Source organism: Bos javanicus, chromosome 8, assembly GCF_032452875.1.
Source record: "Bos javanicus breed banteng chromosome 8, ARS-OSU_banteng_1.0, whole genome shotgun sequence".
In the NCBI taxonomy this organism is placed as follows: domain Eukaryota; kingdom Metazoa; phylum Chordata; class Mammalia; order Artiodactyla; family Bovidae; genus Bos; species Bos javanicus.
In genome coordinates this window covers 45,609,863-45,631,065 of record NC_083875.1, presented here as the reverse complement: position 1 = coordinate 45,631,065, position 21,203 = coordinate 45,609,863, and the positions used below count along the sequence as shown (strand labels likewise).

Below are 21,203 nucleotides of genomic sequence, written 5' to 3'. Positions count from 1 at the left end.
AACATCTTAAAAAAATATGTGAGCAAATCTTCGACCAATACAATCTTTGGAAGTGTCACTCTGAGTTATTAACTGAGTGAGGCTGAGGCCATAAATGTTCTGTCAAGCAGCAGGAAGTTCACATTTAACTTCTAGATAGGAAGTTGTGTGTGTGTGTAGACAGACTGCTCTTTGATAATTGTTTTCTTCAGTCATGCCATTTCTGGGTGCAAAAGACATTCTTGTATCAGTTAACCTTTGTTATATTTAAATCCAACACAATTTAAAAGTTTTCCCTTCCCATGTCCTTATTATGTGTTATGCATTGTGTTGAACACCAAAGGGCATTATTTAACTTAACCCTCAAGTCAGCCTATGAGGCAGGGAGTGTAGCAGTGCGCGCACTAAATTGTGTCAGACACTTTGTGACCCCATGGACTGTAGTCCACCAGGCTCCTGTGTCCGTGGAATTTTCCAGGCAAGAATACTGTACCTCCTCCAGAGGATCTTCCCAACCCCGGGACTGAACCTGCATCTCCTGCTTGGAGGTGAATTTTTTACCACTCTGCCACCAGGGAAATATTCTGAGGTACAGGTACTATTACTAGCTTCCTGCTGTAAATGGGAAACTACACTAAGAGATGAGAAGCAAGCAATGTGTCTGGGTCACATGGTTAGTAACATGGTTTAAATGCAGGATTCCAGCCTATAGCTGTCTACCATTAAATTCAGGTTCAACCCCCTCTGAAGCTTAGTTTTGGGAGAACTTCAACTGTCCTACTGGTCTTTCCAGTGCTTATGAAAAGCCTTTAGCTTTTTCTCATCATCTCCTAACTGGGTCCTTTAGATTGCACATCAGAATAAGACATCATTTTGTTTTCCTGGCCTCTACCTGTTCACCCACGTGGATGGCCTCTATTTGAAGAGCCATTCACATTTACGTTGTCTTTATTCTTAGATTTGAACTGATCTGCTAAGCCTGAGATTCTGAGTTTATAAAGATAGTTGTTTCCTCTCCTTTTCAAGTGACACAGCTTCCTAGACATACACTGAGGTCTCTGAGAAATCAGAAAAATAATCCAGTTTAACAAGGAGCATGATAAATCACTCACCCCATCATAAACAAGAGCTTTCCAGGAATGTTCCAACTTCTTCATTAATCTAAATATAAACATACAGAAAAATAAAAGAAAGAATGTAAAATCAACCCCATTTGGTGAATTCTCAGAACCTTTCATTGAATTATTTTGAAATAATAAAAGACTATTCCCCCCAATTTTTTACCTATATGATTGCAGAATGTCAATAATGCCCATAAATAAGAGTAGCTTTTCTCCCTTATGGCTTTTAGCTGGAATGCCTCCCATTCTGTGAATAGAGTAAAAGAAAAATCATTTTATGTGAACAGGAAGTTAAAAATCATTTCTAATAAATAGACTGTAAATGAAAATGGTTAGTCTCTAAAAATCATGGACTCTCATCTTTATTTTATTTTATTTTTTTGGCTTCAGCTAAAGTCTTCCTGGGAATCAAGAAAGATGTACTTTCCAAGAAGGAGAATAATACCACAGTTGCCAGTTCTGAAGAGTTGGATGGGAAGAATTCAATTAAAAAATTATTTATTCTGACTTTAAAACCATGAGCAAGAATTTTTAAAGTATTTCAAAATACTGCCCATCAAAAATGCAACACTTTTATATGTTTACTGTGAAATTTTTAAATAAAATATAGGTGAGCACAAAGGAAAAAATATATATAAAAATATATAAAGAATCCATTCCAAGGATGCAAAGATAACTACTGTTAACATCTTTCCTTTGTATTTATTCATCTGTATAAGTTATTACTTATTAGATGGATTTATAGGAAGGATTAAAAACTTTAGTATGTATGAATTTCCTTCATAAAAGTAAAATATGTCTGTGGTTTAGTCACCATTGGAGAAGCTTACAAGATAGGCAGTTATAGTCAAGGAAAATGATTTCTTTCTTTCAGTCTTTTTGCTCGGCTAGTACACACACGTGGTACAGTCAACCAATTCAACAATTTTCTTTGGTTGTAACTGTTTCTGTTAGTCAATAAGCACTTTGTACATGTAACCTAATGCTGCACATCTGGCTGAACCAAGTGATCACATCTGTCAGGATGTAGGACTAGGACAACAGAATCCTCTTACACAGATAAAAAGTTCTGAATTGCAGACATCATTTCTAGCAAGTATTTGCTTAAATGCATGCTTATTCAAATTCAAAGTATATCCCCCCTGTTTGTGAAGGATGTTTTGAATATGTAGTAAATAGGAATAAAAACATTTTTAGCCATTGTTAAATTATGGAGCCATTTGAAAAAAGAAACCATGTGGGTGAAAGCATAATGACTCAAAAAACTGCCATTCATCCAGTTATCTGTGGATGAGAGGAAATTAGGCTGGCCTGATCCATTTTAGTGCCAGGTAGGAATCTATTCCTAAAGAGCCACCATGAAGGGAATATGATTGCATTTAATTACCCAATGACGTCGTCTGCCATGATCAAGGGGTGCGTGGGCAGACGGCTGCACTTACGTGTCTGGGTTCTCTGTGATGATTCCGTCTCCCGATTTCCCTGGACCCTGGATGGATTCCATTGCTGTTGAGTAGAGAACCTTTTGCGTCCCAGGCCGCTTAGCATCAGGCACATTTTGGGAAATTTCCTCTTCTTTTTCTTTGAGGGTATGGTCCAAGATGTGGATCCCCAGCAAAAGGCTATAGTCCATGATCTTGAAGCTTTCCAGCACCTGAGTAAGAAAAAGAACCAGGAGGCCCATCATGCCAATGACTTATAATTCTCATCTGCCCAGGATCAGAGAGATACGTAGACAAGCAGCTCCTGCTTCCCTCCCAAGGGGGTGGCTGACAGAGGAAAAATCAAAGTAAAAACATTGGAGGTTATTATTAGGTCAAATGCAGTAACCACTGTCACCATGGTTCCAAGATGATATTTTTACACAAATCTAAAGTAAGTACATCTTTCTTTAGCACTCCATGAATGTTTTACTAAGCATTTATTGAACACTTCCCATGAGTCCAGGTGCTAAATGGTTCATTTTGATTCAGTCCTCACAACTCTTTAAGCCAGGTGCTATTATTGTCTCTGTTTCACAGATGAAAAAAACTGAGACACACACAGGAAGTAATTTGCTCGGTATCATACAGCTCCTAAGTGGCACTGCTGGGATCTGAACCCAGGTGGTCAACTCCAGCACCTTAAGTACTAGAGGACAGAAACCAACAATCAATGGTCTCTAAAAACCTGTACCCTCCTGAGCATGAAGACTCAGCTGGAATGGGCTTTTACCTGAATTCCGTTCTCAAAACTTTCATCTTCCTAAAGTTCAGGGGCCCCCTTTTCAAAGCTTGTCTTTCAAAGTTACCATCACTTCCCTGTAGGAAGTCTTTTTTAAAAAGTGTGGTCTCAACAAAGAACAGGACTTACTGTTTAATTATCCACTCAGCAAACAGTGGGAAAGAGAAGGAATTAAAAGTAAGCTGGATGTAGCCAGAAAAAGGAGATGGGGGAAAAAAATGGAGACATGATTGAGACGTGAGGCGGGCAGCAACATGGCTCTTGAGTATGGGTAAGTCTGATACTCAGGACCCTTCAACTGAGGAAGAGTGTTCAGGGGGAGTTCAGGAAAATGGGATATTCTCTATTATATGATAAAGTTTTTTCCCTAATGGTTTGTTTATGATTCTCCTCTACAACAGATTTTTTTGACACCTGGCATTTCTCACACAAAGCTGCTCAGGAAATCAAAACAGCCCAGAAAGAACAGCCTGATGGCGAATAGCTACCCCTGAACCAACATGACAATGTATCTCTGTACTCTAGTTAGGAAATGCCTTTGGAGATCAGAGTCTATAGATAATTGTTTAACCAGGGATTGAATACGTATGCATTACACTGAATTCTGTTCAAGTGTATATCTCGAACTTGTACACACTTGAACTTCAAGTGTATATCTTGAATTTAAGTGTATATCTTACACTTCTCCTTCTCCCTCAGTCAACTGCTTTTGATCAGACACTTATGACATACTTAAGAATGGTCGGGGCTTCCCTGGTGGCTCAGTGGTAAAAAACCCGTCTGCCAATACAAGCGACACAGGTTTGAGCCCTGGGTTGGGAAGATCTCCTGGAGAAGGAAATGATAACCCACTCCAGCATCTTGTGCCTGGGAAATCCCATGGACAGAGGAGCCTGGCAGGCTACATTCCATGGGGTCACAAAGAATTGGACACGACTGAATACTAAAACAACAACAAAGAAGGGTCTTTGTTGTCTGAGGATTCAAATACTTGTGGCTGCCACTTACTGGATGCCATTTAATGGTAGGCTTTGTGAACTATTTTTTGTGGGCTTTCCTTGTGGCTCAGCTGGTAAAAAATCCACCTGCAATGAGAGAGACCTGGGTTCAGTCCTTGGGTTGGGAAGATCCCCTGGAGAAGGGAAAGGCTATGCACTCCAATATTCTGGCCTGGAGAATTCCACGGACTGTATAGTCCATGGGGTCATAAAGAGTTGGACACGACTGAGTGACTTTCACTTTTCATTTTTGTGAACTATGACGTATACGGCCTTTGGAAAATATGGTTATTCCTAGGTCTTATGTATCTTTGTTGGCAATGAGGAAACTTTAAGTGGGTTGGAAGTATTACTTAATCCTGAGTGCTCACCATTTACCTTTCAGTAAACTGAGTTGAATACTTTCAGAAGGAGGCAGGCAAGAGATAAGAGTAGAATCTTATTATTTAAGCAGTATAGGCCCTGGAACTTTCTAAGCCAGGATATCACAGACTGGCCTGACAGCAAAGTGGAACCAGTTTCCCCAACCTGAGGAAGAGGGAATCCAAGACTGGAGGAAGAAGGAAGGGCGACAGGAGAAGCTCCTTACCACTGACCCAGCGCTGCAGCCTTAGACCCACGGGCTGGTTCCCTATGGAGGCACACCCATGCCTTGCCCCTCTGGAATACAACACAGAGCTGGGGAAGACAGGCCTGCATCAGGGTTGCCAAGGACCAGCCTCTTAAAAGAAAACACTAACAGACACTGGATGCTTTCTTCAGACAGAAACAAGCATAGATAGATCTTAGCCTTTCCAATTCCCCACCATCCTGAAAGAAAGGCTTGGGAACAGTGCCCATCCAGAGACGATGCGACCCTGCACAATGACCACCGTCTGCAGATACCAGTTTTCCCGCTCTCATGTATCAGTGCTGGCATGTCCCTTCTTAGAACGAATGTTGGAGATGGACACGCAGGACACAGTGCACAAACTCTGTGACCCTAGGTAGATTACGTCACCTCCCCAGGCTTCAGTTTCCTCCTCAGTAAAAATGGTGGCAATAACATTAGCTACTGCACAGGGTGCTTGGGAAAACTAAATACGGTAATGCAGGTAAGGTGTTTAGAGAAATTCCTAACACAAAGAAAGTGCTCAGTTCATTGTTAGTTATCATCATGGTTACAACTCATTGCTCACATGTGAGGTGTCAGCTGGAAGCAGACACCCTGGGGTTATACTTCTGAAAACAGACATTCATAAAAAGCCAACGAAAATATGACTGCACTTCCAGCCTGCTTGCTAGTATCCCTTTGGTATGTCCCAATTCCTTTAGAAGTTCTGGGTTCATGGCACCGAGGAGCACCGCGTGGATGCTCAACAGGAAAAGGTTGGCTGACACAGCAATTCTGGCCAATGGGTTATAAAATAATGGCCTCGCAATCTGCCTGAGGGAACAGTCCTGTGTTCAGTGGGTGAAAATCACAGCCTTGTGCTCTGTACAGCCCCAAGTGTCCACTGGTAACCCCAAAGCAGTGACCTGGCTTCAAGAGCAAATTCTAGTCAGTCTCCGAGACAATGTACACATTTCACAGGCCTCCAGAGTGAAAACTGAAAGGCACTCCTGGACACCATCATATTTGTTTCATTTTTCTCTGCAAAGTACCCAAGTATTAATTCTGCTTATAAATAAGCTTTCTTTATACAATAATCTTTCTTAAAGTTTCTTACAGTAATCATCTAATGCACTATTCAAACAATGGCTTTATCTGTACCTGTAGTCTCCTTTCTTGCTCAAGGACAGGCCACAGAGAACATGCGTATTTTTTAAGTGATGTGAAGTCAGGCTGGACAAAGCAAGAAGCAATTTCAATGCTTTATGTGGTCAAATATCAGGCTGGGTTTATTAAAAAAACATACAAGCCAAGACTTAGAGAGAATTAACTAAGAAAAAGCTATAAATAAGTTTGAGACAGAGATTAGATTTCTCTGTACTTTTTAATTGGATTGCCAACATCTCTGAAGGGTCTGGATTGTCCTCAAGAGGCCAGGTTTCTACTTTCCAAGTGAAAGTCTTAAAAAAAAAAAAAAAAAGATAAGTTATCTTCCTATTGTGTAGAAATCTGAGCATGATAGTTGGATTTGGGCTTAGGCAAAGTCACCATCCATAACAAATGTTAAGAAAGAAAAAGATAAATATATAGACGTATATTTTAAATGAAATTCCCAAACTTGTGCAATGAAAAATTCCGGGAACAGATTTTAGTCATGTGCACAGCAGATGTGCATCAATTAGGAACAAAATAGTTGTTATTCATATCTTCCCGGATCGTTAATGAAAGGAATCAATAAATCTGCCAGAACCTTAACGTGTGAGTGTTAAGAGGGTGCAACATCCTGCAACACGACAGACACCAGTCTAGTATGCCACTCAGGTGCACGCTTTTTTCCCAGACTGTCGGCCTGACCTCACTGTTGCTGGTGGATCCTGTACCCGTGCATTTGCTTTGCAAAACAGCTGCAAGGCAAACACAGGTGCTTTCCCATCCAGCTGGGCCAGACCTTACTCTCTCACCTGTGAAAAAGAGAAAGCAGGAAGGATTCACAGACATATGCAAAACTGAAAGTAAGTTGAAATACCACAGTGTTTTTTTATCCTTAGAGCCAGATTATTTTTTCTCTTCTTTCTCAAGGACTATTTTAAGTCAGTAATAATACTGGAATGTGGTTTAAAAAAAAAAAAAAAGCCAACGTCAAAGCAGCTGCTACATTATCCTGAAGACGTGCTCAAAACTACTTCTTCCAAGATAAAGCATATCCTCTAGGCTTTCATGGCTGGCACTGCATCAGGGGGGCTCTCATTCACATACAATCTCTGTAGACTTGGTGACCTAACATGGGAGATGCCACAGCTTAGAACGGCAGGCAACGCTATGTTCCTTTCACAGACAAAGGTCAGAAAGATGGGTGTTCTTTTTTCTTTTCCATCCTCTGTGCCATAGCCCTTAGCCCACTGCACACTGCTTTCTGCTCCTCAACTAGATGGAGCCAGCATGACTGCATGGTGAGAAGACTCCATGCCTGAAAGCCAGGTGGCCTGGTTTGACTCATGGCTCCCCCACTGGTTTGTCTTTGAGCAGAGTATATAACCTCTCTGGGCCTGGTATCCTCATTCATAAAATAGAAATAATGGGGACACCTACCTCACAGAGTTAGTGTGAAGATTAGTTCATCCACGTGAAGTCTTAGGACAGTCATGACATAGAAAAAGCATCCAGTATGTGCTAGTTCTTCTTATTGCCCTTGCTCTCCACCACCTGTAGAATAAACCACCCCCACTGGAATCTCTACTCATCCTTAGCTATAAGAACCACCTTCTCTTGGTTCTTTGCCTTCCTATTTGTTTTTCCCAGTACTTTCCTCTATGCTCTAAGAATATTCACCAGAGTTCTCTCTTCAACTCCTTTTTTTCTACTTTTCTATAGTGACATTCATTTAGTACCCTGGAAAAAAATAAGTTGAGTGTCTAGTCTGTGCCAGGCCCCACGGAAGTTGCCAGATCTTCAGGGGTAAGTAAAACAGACAACTACACCATCCTCAAAATTACACAAGCTTTGCATCACAGGTTGAAGCAAGGCCTGCCCCACAAAATGGTGACCTACTTTTAACTATGGGAAAGCAGCAATAGAGCAGGTAAGAAATGATAGTACTTGAATGACACAGCAGCAGGGGAGCTCAAGGGAGACACGGATAGATTTAAGAATATTTTAGGGGTTGATTCCAACTATCATTGGTCCACAGACAACTCCTAAGATGTTATCTTTAATCTGAACTGAATGCCTAAGTTCCAGTCCCGTATATTTCCCATAGCCTTCTGCTGGACATTTCTGTACACTGTCCTGCTGCAACCCCAAACTTTTTTTTTTTAATTTAATTTTTAATTGGAGGATAATTACTTCACAATATTGTGATGGTTTCTGCCACACATCAACATGAGTCAGCCATAGGTAGACACATGTCCCCTCCTTCTTGAACCCTCCTCCGGCCTCCCTCCCCATCTCATCCCTCACCGGCTCCATGCAACCTCCAACTCTTCTTTCTCACTTTTTCTCTGAAATCATCCTAATGTGGATTTTGGACTCCACGACTCCTTTTCCTTTCATTACATTTCCCAATCCTGCAGCTTCTATAATCAAAATCATCCTCCTTGCTAATACTTTGATTTCAACTTCCCTTTCTTCTTCTGATTCATTCTTGACCCCTTCACTTGACCAGGTCACCTCACATCCCTCCTCAAAGCCTGCGGTCTCTCACCATTGCTCAGGTGACACTGAGATCCTTGCTACTGTGGCCCCAGCCAACATCTGCTATTTACCACCTGTCTAGAGACACCTCCCAGGCTAGTCAAACTGAAATCCCATAATTACCCCTAAATACGCTCAGGCCGTTTCTTCTTAAAGGTCCTCATTTCAAACCTTACTGGTTTTTCAAAGACTATCTCAATTCTTGCCTCCATAAAGACTAGACTCATGATCTACACAAAATATCAGGAACACATCTCCCCTCTGAAAACTCAAGCACATTATTAGTACCTGTCTATGGAATAAAATACAACTATCCGTTTATCTATGCTTTTCCTATCATACATATAAGGCTGCTCCATTCACCAAAGACTTGTTTTACTTTGTGCTCCCTGCTTGCACTCTGATCAGAGCAGAAATATGCATTTTTACACTGCTTTCCATATGAAAAAGTAAGGGAAAAACAAAATATTCAGCAGCAAAGAATGTATAGCAATACATCTTACATTAATATCTCCAATATAAGAACTTGGATATTGCGCTTCACAATTACAATGCTTGTGAAAAATCTTCAGCACTGAAAGCATTTACTGTGATTCTGTGCTCTATGTTGTCAGAAAAAAAAAAAAATAAAGATAATAGCCTACAGTATTCTCAAACCTTCCCACACCAAAAGTATTTATATCCACTTTGTCAAGGACAAAAATCAAGCTGTTATTTAGAGACTCTTAATTTACTGTTTTGTAGGCACACAACTAAATGGCAGATAAAAGGCAAGCTTGTTTTCTATAAACTAGGCTGAGCTTGGAATCTAGTAAGAGTATCACATTTCTTTTAAGGAAGCGTTTGCAAAAAGGGCATGTCACAGGCTGGGTCAACTTCAAAGACCCATTAAGCATCCAGGAGTGCTTGGTGCTGAGTTTAGGTTGGAGGCTCTGTTCTGAAACACACTTCAGGGCTTCCTTAGCTTTCCTGTCCTCTATTTCTCTGCTCTTCCAATCTGTAAGATATGTGAAGTTAAGTTGGCACAAGACTGAGAAAGGATGATAATCAGGTAAGTCCAAAAGACTGCTGAAAAATGGCTCCATTTTAAAAATGGTACCTGGGCTTCCCTGCAGTTCAGTGGTTAGGAATCTGCCTTGCAATGCAGGGACACCGGTTTGATCCCTCATCCAGGACAATCCCACATGCCACAGAGCAACTAAGTCAGCAAGCCACAACTACTGAGCCTGTACTGCAACAACCGAAGCCCGTGAGCTTAGAGCCTGTGCTCCACAACAAGAGAAACTACTGCACAGAGAAGCCTACGCACGGCAACAACGAGTATGCTCCTCTCGCCGCAGCTAGAGAAAGTCTGTGTGCAGCAGAGAAGACCCACCACAGCCAAAAAATAAATAAATCTTTTAAAAAATGGTTCCAGCACCAGGAGATATTCACAGGGGCAATAGAATAGAATTCATCTGTAAACCATGCCTTACGCAAAGTGGAGAAGGATGATGATTCTAGGAGGAAAAAGATGCTTTTTAATCAGATTTAAGGCAAGCAGAGTTTCTAATAATTTTCCATGTTAGGGGGGCTCTTATGGAAATTAATCAAGTCATTAAAAATTTTATTGAGCACCTGTTATGTGCTTGACGGCAACTGTAGCCATGAAATGAAAAGACACTTGCTCCTTGAAAGAAAAGCTATGACAAACCTAGACACCATATTAAAAAGCAGAGACATTACTTTGCTGACAAAGGTCCATATAGTCAAAGCTATGGTTTTTCCCGGAGAAGGCAATGGCACCCCACTCCAGTACTCTTGCCTGGAAAATCCCATGGACAGAGGAGCCTGGTGGGCTGCAGTCCATGGGGTCTCGAAGAGTCGGACACGACTGAGTGACTTCACTTTCCCTTTTCACTTTCATGCATTGGAGAAGGAAATGGCAACCCACTCCAGTGTTCTCGCCTGGAGAATCCCAGGGACGGGGAGCCTGGTGGGCTGCCGTCTATGGGGTCGCACAGAGTTGGACACAACTGAAGCGACTTAGCAGCAGCAGCAGCAGCATGGTTTTTCCAGTAGTCATGTATGGATGTGAGAGATGGACTATAAAGAAGGCTGGGCACTGAAGAATTGATGCTTTTGAACTGTGGTGTTGGAGAAGACTCTTGAGAGTCCCTTGGACTGCAAGGAGATCCAACCAGTCAAAGGAAATTAACCCTGAATATTCACTGGAAAGACTGATGCTGAAGCTGAAGCTCCAATACTTTGGCCACTTGATGCAAAGAGCCAACTCCCTGGAAAAGACCCTGATGCTTGGAAATTTTGAAGGCAGGAGGAGAAGGGGACAACAGAGGATGAGATGGCTGGATGGCATCACTGACTCAATGGACATGAGTTTGAGCAAACTCAGGGAGATGGTGAAGGACAGGATGCCTGGTGTGCTGCAGTCCATGGGGTTGCAAAGAGTCAGCCATGACTCAGCAACTGAACAACAACAGCTATGTGCTTGGTACTCTCTTGTTTAGAAATCCTTTGAGCAGCCTAGCTAATGTGTGATAAAATAAGAACACCACCATTTTACAACACCTAATGAGTTTGAGTGGACTCCAGGAGTTGGTGATGGACAGGGAGGCCTGGTGTGCTGCAATTCATGGGGCTGCAAAGAGTCAGACATGACTGAGCAACTGAACTGAATGAATTAAAGCATCTAGTTAGTGGTCAAACATCTAGATCCAACAACCAATCTATAGGAAATGAAAGGGGAAAGAGGTGTATACTGAAAGAAATTATGAGAAACATAACCAGGAGAATCTGGACAATGGAATATACAAACCAATTTCTTCAACAAGTATCAATGAAATAATAAATGACCAGGGTAAAGGGGAGTGGTTAACCAGTAGACCCTATTTAAACCTTGATCCAAACTATAAAAAAACGGTTTTTCCCCCCTGATACAACTAGAAATTTGAACACTGACTAGTAAGAATTATTAATTTTCTACAGATATGATGAAGAGGTTGTAGTTACTTTTTAAAAAAGGAGTCTTTAGTAACTAGGGATTATTTGAGCAAAATGATTGGCAAAAACATTTATGTTAATTCAGTAAGACAAAACAGTATCCTGAAGATTTTATGCAAGTATACATTCCTGGACGCACTGGCTTAGGGTAAAATGAATGCAAGGCTATGCCACTCCTCCCCAAGTAGGCTCCTTGGAATACAGCCCCAGAATTACTTGCATGTGCAAGTTCAGTTAAAGCCGAAAGCTGTCTTTTAAATTTAATTTAATTTCCTCAATACAGCTCAGAGTGTTCTTTGCTAATATGATAAAGAGAAAAAAACAGGCTGTGACAAGCCAAGCAGTTTTGACTGGTAGAGCAGACTGAAATAAATATTCAATCTCTAATTTAGTGATGGCAATAATGTGGTTTTTCACTGTGTCTAATGTGGTGACTTAGAATATCAAGCTGTGCTTGATAAACATGTAAAATGGTCTTTTTTGCTCACTTAAAAAGCTTAAAGAAATAGAAGCATACCTTATAGCACTAGAAAATCAATTATTTTAAAAACTGTCAAGTACTTCCCATTCTATCTTCTAGTTGCCGTCACTAGAAGTGACTTGCTTCACTGTGGCTTAAGTGATGGGACAGTTGAGAAACTGGGCTGATAAGCTGTCCAGTGAGACTCAGAGGCCACTCACGGCCCAAGTTTCCACGCCCACTTCAATGTACGAGGTGCGATTCCTGACACCTTCTCACCACCTACTACGGTCCACTCCTTGCGGTGAACTGTCTCTGAGTAAAGAGGAAAAAAGTCTTCCTCTCTCTCCTCTTCACTTTAATAAACAAAGAGAGCAAAGAAGAATGGGAGAATCTGTCCACAATAAATAAAACCTCAATTGTGTGGCCTTAAGGTTTGAGGCAAGGGCCATATCCTATTCACTTTTCTCTCTCCCACAGACTTAGCACAGAGCCATATGCAGAGCAAGAATTAGAAACTATTTGTTGAATGACATGTAGTTAATTTAGCAGAAAGGTAAGGAAGGATTTGTCAACTGAGATTCCAGTGATGGTTTGAAGCCAGAGAAATCAAGCCAAGCCATGCTCTGAGATCATTCAAGGTTCCACAGGACAGGCAGAATCTCAGGTGTGGGAAAGTCTCCATTTGTACTGAAAAGCTTACAGTTTATGAAGAACAATAAGTATCTACCCATAGGGTAAGTTTTAAGAAGTGACAGGAAACCCAGATTGCGGGAGGCATCACTAGAAATGAATTCTTCGGGGTCTTGAGGCATTTTAATTAAGAAACAATTATATATGTACACGGTCAAAATTAAGGAAAGTACAAGATGGCAGCTCAGTGCTACGTCCCACAGAGCATGAGGGTGAGGGTTTGAGGTGAAAATAGAATATAAAGTGCAATATTCTGCAATATGCTCTGGTGCAATATTCTAGTCTCTGTGTCAAGATGTGATCCACACCCTACATGTTTGATGATGTTTACCTAACAAAATGAACTGATAAAAGGTTAGTCTACACCAGTCCTGAGAGGGAGTTCAATTTTGAGTAAGATTATTATTTAAATTCAGACACGAATGTTTAAATTTGGAGAGACAAATAATAATTGGCAAGTACAAGACTGTGGATTTTAGTGAGCAAGAGTAGTCATGAAAAATCCAGTGGTCCCTGGTTTTCCAGTGGTTAAGACTCTATACTCCCAATGCAAGGGGACTGGGTTCAACCCCTGGTCAGGGAACTAGATCCCATATGCCACAACTAAGAGTTTGCATGCCACAGCTAAAGATCCCACATGCAGCAATAAGCACTGACGATCCCAGGTGTCACAGCTAAGACCTGGCACAGCCAAAGAAATAATAAAAATGAAAAAAGAAAAAAAAAGAGTAGTCATGGAAAAATTAAGAGAGTCTAATTTTCCTATGCATCTGAGTGCAGAGAAAGTAAATTTGTAATCCCAAACCACTGCTTTCTCTGCTCCTGGAACATGAAGTGGTTGACATATTTTCTCTAATTGCTAATAATCTAGAAAAAGTTATATAGCTCTTTCATAAACAGAAATATCAGAGGCTGGTGAGTCTCCACCTACAGAGAACGTCCGTACCATCTGAAGCCAGATTATCGGGTGAAAATGTAGCAAACGATGAGATGGCATCTAGAATGGTTTGTTTTGGGAACAGCTGGGGTTGACCGAACACAAGTGAAGTTTAAAAATGAGGTCTTCATGTGGAGAAATGAAGAGAGGATGTTAACAAGATCAGACTGCAGCCAGGCTCACTTTCAGGGTGGATGAGGACACTTTAAATAAAGATTAAGTTTTAACCTCCCTGCAGCCCTACTACCTAAGGACAACTGATACATCCAGTGGACTACACATTCTTTTTAAAATACTTTTTCCCCAAGTGTACGTGTACACAAATGCACAGATGCATCTTTTATAAAAAGTTGAAATTTAATAAATTCATTAAAAACAGATTGTCCTTGGCCATTTCACTCTTAAGAGGGGAGGAAGAAATTCTCCCGTGGAGATTTTCTACCTCACAATGTAGAGGGTAGAATTTTGAGGAACAAAAATGAGGAGAGAAGTGTTACACTTGCTGGGTTGAAATACTCAATTAAAAAATGTCTTCGAAGGAGGAACACTAATGACATCAAAGGGACAGTCACTTGCAGGAGAGGGGAGGCATATAAAATGTGCTGGCTGATGGGGACAGGAACAAAGAGCCGTGCACACAAGCCAAAGCCTCTCAGAGGCCAGTAAGTGCTGATCTTTTGGGAAAGAACTAGAACCAAAGTGTGGCCCAAGAAGTACCCTGCCTTTCCCAAGACAGTCAAGGAAGCCCTATTTTTCCAGAATATGAGTATTTGAGTAAATGTACACTGAATACTGAATGAATAAAATAAAGCCCTATAAAAATCAAACTGATTTCACTCTTTAAAAGCGTTTCCCCAGGGCATATTTCTGAACCAGTTTTTAAACTTTGTAACATTTTCCCAGGCCCTGAAAACTCTCAAATACTTCCGAAGTCTCTGGAACTCAGTCTCTTACCAGATTCCAGAAATTTCTCCTAAACTATGGAAGGTCAACTCCATTTTGTTAGTTGCTGGGGTTTGCCACCCCTCTGTCTCCCTGGGCTGGAGTATTTACAACTCTAACTTACATGGTCATCTGTGTGACAGACTTACCTAGGCATCCACAACAGATCCACCCTGGCCAACTTCATAGCCTTTCCAGACACATCTTCAAAGCCAGGGATATTACCATCATGCCCCAACTCTTCCATGGCCACTTCCTCTTCCTGCTCTCTGTGCTCTGGTTTCCCAGGATTTCCCCAGTGGAGGAGGATATGGTCGTGGGGACATTTCCTTCCCTTTGCTCCCTGCCCTCAGATTCTCTGTGAGTCCTCCCACTTGGGGCCTCCACTGACCTCACCTCTAGACCTAGGGTCATCAACAAAATCAAAGACAGGTAGGTTCTTTTCTCACAAAAGCAGGAAACCCTCACATACTATATGTATTTCATAAAGCCCAAAGACTTTAGTTACCTTGAATGGGCATTACTGTTATTTATATTTATTTACATGTGACAATTTACTTATAATGCAAGTTAGGTAGATACAGCACCACCACTGCCACACCTCAGGATACAGGTGAGCTCTAATCCTTAGGTCATATTTCTTTTAGGAAGAAAAAGTAAAGGAGTTTTAAAGGGGTTGAGGAAGATATTTTCAGTGTCCCATTTCTATTCTTTACTGTAGACATTCTTATAATGTTCCACTTGGTTTGAAGTGAGGGTTAAAAAAAAACCTACTGGCTCAATAATCCTTCCAATTCTGGAGTTAATGAGGATTCTTAAAAGCTGCTACACAGGATTCAACAACACACTTTGTGTCCCTGATCTCCCTCTCTGCCAGACTGGAAAAACAATCAACTCCACTGTAAACCATCACATTTCTCAGAAAGAAGTTTTGCTTTTAAGTTAATAGGATTTCACATGCACACATGTTGGTAACAGTTGGCAAGTGTCAATGGGCTTGATTATGTTTTTCATTAAACTTTCAAAATTAAATGTTTGGATTACTAATGTTACTTTGTGGTTCTCAGTCACTTGGCACTATGTTCCTCTTTGCCTCCTTCCTTCAAGTAGGTTGTGAGACACTTCATTAATTCACTGCACCGTCCAAACCAAGTTCTCTGTTTTGATGGAGTCCTTTCTTACTTCCTACATCAAGTCCTCACCAGCTCTGTGTTAGAGCTAGAAAATCCGTTACCAGGCACTTCCAACCCATCCTGTCTGCATCCAAGTTATCAATTAAACACTTTCATTTCCACAGACTTTCCTCCATTACTCCTACTACAGAGAATGTACAGATGAAAGAACCTGGATTTTGGAACCAAAGAGTCCTGGCTCCAGCAATCTAAGCTCTGCAGGCTTGGGGAAGCTGAACCTCTCCAGAGTCCCCACTTCATCTGTCAAAACAGAATCATGGCACTCACTCTGAAGGGCTGTTGTGAGGATTAATAAGACAATCTATCTGTGATGTCAAGCACTGCCTGGCTCAGAGCAAGTCCATAATAAATGTTAATGGAAACAATCTAGAGATGAACTGGGCCTTGGAAGTGTGTCCTTACTGTCCACAAAATCATGCACTGGGTATTAAGCTACTTTGGTATCTACCTACAGGTTATTTCTAAGACAGAACTCTCCCTCTACCCAAAACTGGAATAGCTGGTTTTGAAATACTGAGAATTACTTGTCTGGCTCAAACTGAGGTATCTCTTGCTGAGTAGAAAGTCAGGTATGAACAGCAACATAGACGAGTATTTTGATTTTTGAAGCTACCCTGAAATTCTCTAGTATTGACCATCTTGCCCCATGTGTTACTGCAATTGGAGCTCCTTTCTATCACACACCTGCATGAAAGCTGAAATGCAGCCAGTGCCACAGCTGGACAAAAAGTGTGTTCATCGCTCAGTCATATCTGACTCTTTGTGACCCTGTGGGCTATAGCTTACCAGGCTCCTCTGTCCAAGGGATTCTCCAGGCAAGAATACTGGAGTGGGTTGCCATTTCCTTCACCAGCAGATCTTCCTGACTCAGGGATCAAACCTGGTCTCTGGCCTTACAGGGAGAGACATGCATATTCTTTACCATTTGAGTCACCTGGAAAGGCCATCCATTCCAGTATTCTCACCTTAGAAATCCCAAGGACAGTGGAGCCTGGAGGACCACAGACCATGGAGTCATGAAAGAGTCAGACACGACTTAGTGACTAAACAACAACAACAGACACTAGACACATGAGCAATATAAATGGACTTCAATTATTTTCCAATCCACAACACTGATATGATGATTAACTCTAGGTCTATTTCATATCAGACCATTGGTACACTATTATCAAAGCTTGCTCTTATTATATTTATCAATTAGGCAAGAGTTATCATTTCAAAAATGTTGTTTCCTCTTGTGCTGTGCTTAGTCACTCAATCGTGTCTGACTCTTTGTGACCCATGGACATCAAAAGAATAACACAAAAAAAACAAAAAAGAATCCACCTTCCAACATAGGGGATGTTCAATCCCTGGGCGGGGAACTAAAGTCCCACATGCCACGGAGCAACTAAGCCTGTGTGCCACAACAGAGATCCCAAATGCCGCAACTGAGCCCTGACGCAGCCAAATAAGTGATAATAATTTTTTTAACTACAAAAAAAGTTATCCTACTGAATAGGCTAGCAAAGAAATAAACTATAAAAAGCGGTAAAAAAAAAAAAAAAAAAAAAAGGACTAACACTAAGACAACTGCTATTCTGCTAAGTGCTTTGAAGGGTAGGAAAGTGAAATCACACAATTCCTATTCTCCTAGAGAGCAGATTTTAGTAGGCAAACAAACCATGTACCCACGTAATCACAATATAATGTAGAAATACCAAAGGCTATAGAACAGAGTTAGATCAAGTGCTATGAGCATTAAAGTCACAGCATATTATTAGTGCTAAAGTCCTATACCTTGGGCCTCTCCTCAGAAATCCCTAGCAATTACATTAAGGCCCGGAGATGTATGATTAGCTTTTAGACTTAATGGTAAGTTCTGTTTCATTTTTACCCCTCTTTCCTATATCCCCAAACTACTTCTTTATTGGATTTATCTTTTGCTTTGCTGAAGTATATACTTAAGTAATTTTTTAACAACAGACTTAAATAAACACCTATAAGAATGGCTAAAATAAAATATAGTGATAACAGCAAATGTTGGTGGGGATGAAAAGAAACTAGATCACTCATACACTGCTGGTGGGAATGCAAAATTGTACAGCTGCTCTGAAAAAGTTTAGCAATTTCTTCCCAAGTAAACACATGCTTACCATACAACAAAGAAGCTGCACTTGGGCATTTACGGCAGAGAAATGAAAGCTTGTGCTTATGCAGAAACCTTCATGCAAATATTCATAGCAGCTTTATTTGTAACAGTCAAAAACTAAAGAAAACTACATGTTATTCAGCAAGTGGTATATCCATACCATGAAACTCAGCAATAAAAAAAGGGCAAACCACCAATATACAAAATAACTTGAACGGATCACAAGGGTATTATGCTGAGTAAAAAAACGTTCCTCAGAGGTTACACCTGTATGAGTCTTGAAATGATGAAACTGAAGGGACGGAAAACACTGATGGCTGCAAGAGACTGGGGAGGGGCAGGATGAGGAAGCTGTGTGTGGCTACATATAAAACAGGGGCAGGAAGGATTTGTGTCAAGAATTGTCACTTGTTGCCTGTCAAGATACTTGACCATGTTGGTTTCAGAAATACATATATGCATCACACTGCATAAACTATATACATACATACCCATGCACACATACAAATGAGTGCACATAAAACTGGTGAAATCTGAAAAAGATCCCTGCATTGTACCCATGTCTATTTCCTAGTTGCAATATTGTACAAAAGTGCTATGAGATGTTACCATTGGGAAAGCTAGGTAAAGTGTATATACTTAAAGATCATATAAAGATCTCATATGAGATCTTTCTGTACTTTTTCTTCCAACCGCATGCAAATCTACAATTATTAAAAAAAATTTTTTCTTTTAATAAAAGATTTATAGGTAGGAAGCTTTTAAAAGTCCTTGCATAAACAGAATCCAACAATATATTAAAAAGATCATACATCATGACCAAGTGGGCTTTATCCCAGGGATGCAAGGATTCTTCAATATTCGCAAATCAATCAATGTAAAACACATTAACAAATTAAAAAATAAAAGCTATATGATTATCTCAATAGATGCAGAGAAAGCCTTTGACAAATTCAACACCTGTTTATGATAAAAACCCTCCAGAAAGCAGGAACAGAAGGAACATACCTCAACATAATAAAAGCTGTATATGACAAACCCTTAGAAAACATTATCCTCAATGGTGAAAAATTGAAAGCATTTCCTCTAAAGTCAGGAACAAGACAAGGGTGCCCACTCTCACCAATACTATTCAACATAGTTTTGGAAGTTTTGGCCACAGCAATCAGAGCAGAAAAAGAAATAAAAGGAATCCAAATTGGAAAAGAAGAAATAAAACTCTCACTGTTTGCAGATGACATGATCCTCTACATAGAAAACCCTAAAGACTCCACCAGAAAATTACTAGAGCTAATCAATTAATATAGTAAAGTTTCAGGATATAAAATTAACACACAGAAATCCCTTGCATTCCTATATAGTAACAATGAGAAAACAGAAAGAGAAATTAAGGAAACAGTTCCATTCACCACTGCAATGAAAAGAATAAAATACTTAGGAATATATCTACCTAAAGAAACAAAAGACCTGAATATATAAAACTATAAAACACTGGTGAAAGAAATCAAAGAGGACACAAATAGATGGAGAAATATATCATGTTCATGGATTGGAAGAATCAATATAGTGAAAATTAGTATACTACCCAAAGCAATCTACAGATTCAATGCAACCCCTATCAGGCTACCAAGAGTATTTTTTGGAGAACTAAAACAAATAATTTTACCATTTGTATGGAAATACAAAAGACTTCGGGTAGCCAAAGCAATATTGAGAAAGAAGAATGAAACTGGAGGAACCAACCTGCCTGACTTCAGTCTCTACTACAAGGCCACAGTCATCAAGACAGTATGGTACTGGCACAAAGACAGTAATATAGATCAATGGAACAAAATAGAAAGCCCAGAGATAAATCCACGCACCTATGGATACCTTATTTTTGACAAAGGAGGCAAGAATATACAATGGAGAAAAGACAATCTCTTTAACAAATGGTGCTGGGAAAACTGGTCAACCACTTGTAAAAGAATGAAACTAGAACACTTTCTAACACCATACACAAAAATAAACTCAAAATGGATTCAAGATCTAAATGTAAGACCAGAAACTATTAAACTCCTAGAGGAAAACATAGGCAAAACACTCTCCGACATAAATCACAGCAGGATCCTCTATGACCCACCTCCCAGAATATTGGAAATAAAAGCAAAAATAAACAAATGGGACCTAATTAAAATGAAAAGCTTCTTCACAACAAAGGAAATTATAAGCAAGGTGAAAAGACAGCCTTCAGAATGGGAGAAAATAATAGCAAACAAAGCAACGGACAAAGAATTAATCTCAAAGATATACAAGCAACTCCTGCAGCTCAATTTCAGAAAAATAAAAGACCCAGTCAAAAAGTGGGCCAAAGAACTAAACAGACATTTCTCCAAAGGAGACATACAGATGGCTAACAAACACATGAAAAGACACTCAACATCACTCATTATCAGAGAAATGCAAATCAAAACCACTATGAGGTACCATTTCATGTCAGTCAGAATAGCTGCTATCCAAAAGTCTACAACCAATAAATGCCAGACAGGGTGTGGAGAAAAGGGAACCCTCTTACACTGTTGGTGGGAATGCAAACTAGTACAGCCATGATGGAGAACAGTGTGGAGATTCCTTAAAAACCTGGAAATAGAACTGCCATATGACCCAGCAATCCCACTGCTGGACATACAAACCGAGGAAACCAGAACTGAAAGAGACACGTGTACCCCAATGTTCATCGCAGCACTGTTTATAATTGCCAGGACATGGAAGCAACCTAGATGTCCATCGGCAGATGAATGGATAAGAAAGCGGTGGTACATATACACAATGGAGTATTACTCAGCCATTAAAAAGAATACATTTGAATCAGTTCTAATGAGGTGGATAAAACTGGAGTCTATTATACAGAGTGAAGTAAGCCAGAAAGAAAAACACCAATACAGTATACTAACGCATACATATGGAATTTAGAAAGATGGTAACGATAACCCTGTATGATGCTAAGTCACTTCAGTCGTGTCCGACTCTGTGCGACCCCATAGATGGCAGCCCACCAGGCTCCCCGTCCCTGGGATTCTCCAGGCAAGAACACTGGAGTGGGTTGCCATTTCCTTCTCCAATGTATGCGAGACAGCAAAAGAAACATAGATGTATTGAATAGTCTTTTGGACTCTGCCAGAGAGGGCAAGGGTGGGATGATATGGGAGAATGGCATTGAAACATGTAAATTATCATATGTGAAACGAATTGCCAGTCCAGG

At 40.4% G+C, this 21,203-nt stretch overlaps 1 protein-coding gene across 7 annotated transcripts in view; it reads right to left on the bottom strand.

Annotated features, from left to right (window-relative positions):
* Window positions 1-21,203, bottom strand: part of PIP5K1B (phosphatidylinositol-4-phosphate 5-kinase type 1 beta) — a 348,088-nt gene that overhangs the window by 108,067 nt on the left and 218,818 nt on the right. For all 7 annotated transcript variants that reach the window (XM_061425485.1, XM_061425488.1, XM_061425486.1 and 4 more), the window contains 3 exons: window positions 2,543-2,754; window positions 1,264-1,347; window positions 1,092-1,140 (listed from right to left, as the gene is read on the bottom strand). In XM_061425485.1, the coding sequence (XP_061281469.1) occupies window positions 1,092-1,140; window positions 1,264-1,347; window positions 2,543-2,754 (345 nt within the window). The remainder of the gene's footprint in view (window positions 1-1,091; window positions 1,141-1,263; window positions 1,348-2,542; window positions 2,755-21,203) is intronic.